Source organism: Pseudochaenichthys georgianus, unplaced genomic scaffold (genome assembly GCF_902827115.2).
Source record: "Pseudochaenichthys georgianus unplaced genomic scaffold, fPseGeo1.2 scaffold_1928_arrow_ctg1, whole genome shotgun sequence".
Classification (NCBI taxonomy): Eukaryota; Metazoa; Chordata; class Actinopteri; order Perciformes; family Channichthyidae; genus Pseudochaenichthys; species Pseudochaenichthys georgianus.
The window spans coordinates 22501-25497 of record NW_027262662.1 but is presented as its reverse complement, the minus strand read 5'-3'; the positions used below and the strand labels follow the sequence as shown (position 1 = coordinate 25497).

At 40.7% G+C, this 2997-nt stretch overlaps 1 protein-coding gene across 1 annotated transcript in view; it reads left to right on the top strand.

Moving 5' to 3' along the window:
- Positions 1-1629: 1629 nt before the first annotated feature.
- tbc1d13 (TBC1 domain family, member 13) overlaps positions 1630-2997 on the top strand; it is a 10358-nt gene continuing 8990 nt past the window's right edge. The window contains 5 exon segments of the mRNA XM_034077751.2: positions 1630-1655; positions 2504-2577; positions 2658-2697; positions 2914-2950; positions 2952-2981. Of these exon segments, the coding sequence (XP_033933642.1) occupies positions 1630-1655; positions 2504-2577; positions 2658-2697; positions 2914-2950; positions 2952-2981 (207 nt within the window).

Genomic DNA, 2997 nt, shown 5'->3' with positions numbered 1-2997 from the left:
CTGTCTCTGATCACGTCCACCTTCTCGATGGTTCCAACTTGGAGAAGGCCGCAGCCAGAGATTCTTCGTTGGTGTCGAAGCTGGAGGACCGCCGATTGAAGAGTTTACCTTCGTCCGACATTGTTGTTTAGTCGTTATTGGGCTTTTCAGTAGTAGGAGACTATGAATCTGAAGAGCAGGCGCTGCAGGAGGAGGCACGGGTGTTGCGGTCGTTGCGACGGCTTAGGACGAGAGACGCATGGAACAGACGCATGGAGTTTTAAGGCCGCACGAGAGGCAATATCCGGTGACGGTACCACGTGCCTTCCCGCCCAGTTTAAGCTCCGCCTCTCTCTGAGAAATGCCGGATTTAAATTATAAGCGAAAGGGCACTGTTATATATGTTAACGAGGTACGGGGGTGTTTTCATAGGACTTGTGTTATTTCTCTGTTTTTTTAATCAATTAATGTTACTGTGAGGGCTTTAGAAATGTGAACTATGAGTATTGTCCTGGTCCTCACTTGGCAACAGAACGGTGGCGGTAATGCGCCATTCAGCTGGATGCAACAGCCATACAACTCGAGAAAGTAGAAGAAGAAGCCCTGTGAGAAGTGAACGTGAACACGTGTTTATAGCAGACTGTTTCCAACAATACTCACAAAATGAGTCATATTTCACATGACACATCTTCCATACACTGTGGCATTAAACATGGCATTTTTAGACGGATAAATCAGGGGAAAAGGGGTCTTTGCTCGATGCAAATGGGTCTCATCGACAAACTCTCGCGAGATTTGATAACAAAGCCATATACGTTCTTCAAACTGTGTCGACATTTTAAATCTAACGTTGCCCAACGTTTACACAAAACGCCCTTGCTTACTGCCTTTTGTATTGTACACATGTTTGTTATCGTTCCCTTGATATATTAATTTAGTTATTTGCAATATAAATACATTAGACTGAGCTCACAGGAGACGGAAATGAATCTTGCTTTCTTGGGTACTATCATGGTCTATTGAATTACATTGTCACCGGGGGCATCTAGTGCTGAAATGAGGAACTGCATAGTAACACTTATATAAAGTATTTAAATATACAGTGAAACATAAAAAAAACATCGTATATATTATCATGATAATGGCAGGGTCGTCTCTCCGCTAACAGGCCGATCATGCAGAGCTGCGTGGGGCCTCACCCATAGACTGGGCCCTCACACTCGCGGAGGGGGCCTCATCTTGGGCGGAGGGGAGCCGAACAATGCCGGCGCACTTATGCGGGTAGTAATAATAAATATAATACATTAAAAAAAAGAAACAGATATTTGTTGTACATTGTGTGCATTAATGTAATGCTAGACTCTGCATTGGGGGTGGCTGAGGTAAAGTGGTATTGTTGGTATAATTATCACTGGTAATGAAGGTATATGAGTAGTAGCACATTACAATGTCACTTGTTTTGGCTTTAGGAAAGGAATAAGGAATAAGTTAAATATATGTTGAATAGTAGAACCGCCCATGCTTGTCACTGGATCTGTCACAGGACCACAGTGTTGTTTGTGAAGACGGAAGTGAGAGGGAGGACTTCCCTCTGGACAATTCTTCATTTGGAAACAGTTAAAGTAATACAACACCACCACCTGCTCAGTCATGACACTTACTGCGTACAAAAACAGGTAGGACACATCTAAAGGTGTGTTTTAGCATGATGTGCATGACATTCATAAACTGCTGCTACATCATGTATGGTATCCACTAGCATCCTAACTGCTAACTGACAATAACTTCACTGTTTAGCTAGCAGCAAGCTCAGCTAATCAAACAAAAGACAAGTTTAGGGCAATACATGCAAAGATAATACATGTGTGAATCCTCATGTGATCTAAATGTAATGTCACGATACAAAGATAACGGCAACAAACACTGCAACTTCATCGTTTCATGTAGCTAGAGTAGGCTAGCTCCCTGTTTAGCACATCAGCTGACACACCGTAGCTCATTTAAGGCTAACTGCTAGCTAGCATACTCCAGCTAGCATCCATTATCTGACTAGGTGGAAAACAGACAGAAGTGTAGAAGTACTCATATATATCTTGTACTTGAGTAAAAGTAGAAGTACTGAGATCTTGTACTTGAGTAGAAGTACTCATATCTTGTACTTGAGTAAAAGTAGAAAGTACTCAGATCTTGTAGCTTGAGTAAAAGTAGAAGTACGCAGAGTGTAGGAATACTCTGTTACAGTAAAAGTCCTGCATTCAAAATGTCACTACAAGTAAAAGTACAATAGTATTATCATCAAAATATACTTAAAGTAGCGACAGTAAAAGTAGGTCATTGTGCAGATTGGTCCATTTCAGAATAATATATATGATATGTTTTATAATGATTGATCATTAAAGTGTTCTCAAAGTTGTATATAATAATGTAATAATAAATGTCTGTTACTGTATCGTACGTTGACATTGGTAGTACTCAGGATACATCAGATGTTAACTGGTTCTCACTTTCTCCTGTCTCATTTCAGAATACAGGAATTCAAAGTAGCGTTGAGTGAAGACAACATCAATCTGAAGACGTTGAGGGAGCTGTGCTTCAGCGGTAACTTTAAACATCTTAATGTTTATTTAATGAGTATTTCATTGTTCTGTATTTGAGCATCCTTTTCTCTTTCAACCTAGGAATCCCATTTGAAGGAGGCATTCGAGCCCTTGTTGGAAAGTAAGTGCAACCACATGGAAGAACTCAGTGTTCTTATGATAAACCTCTCATTGTTTTAGCGACTCTGGATTTGGGTACGAGCATCTAGCAAAATACAGCAACTAGTAACTTACATGGTCTGGGTGGCAAATCATATATTTCCATAAGACTGTGAAGGATTTGCCTAAATGGCCTCACATAATATTCTGAGTGTGACTGTTTTGGCTCTCCTTTCAGATCCTTCTCAACTATCTTACCTCTCGATCAGACATTAATGGGAGTCTTTCCTCAAAAAGCAGAGGCAAGTTGTGTGTGAGGAAT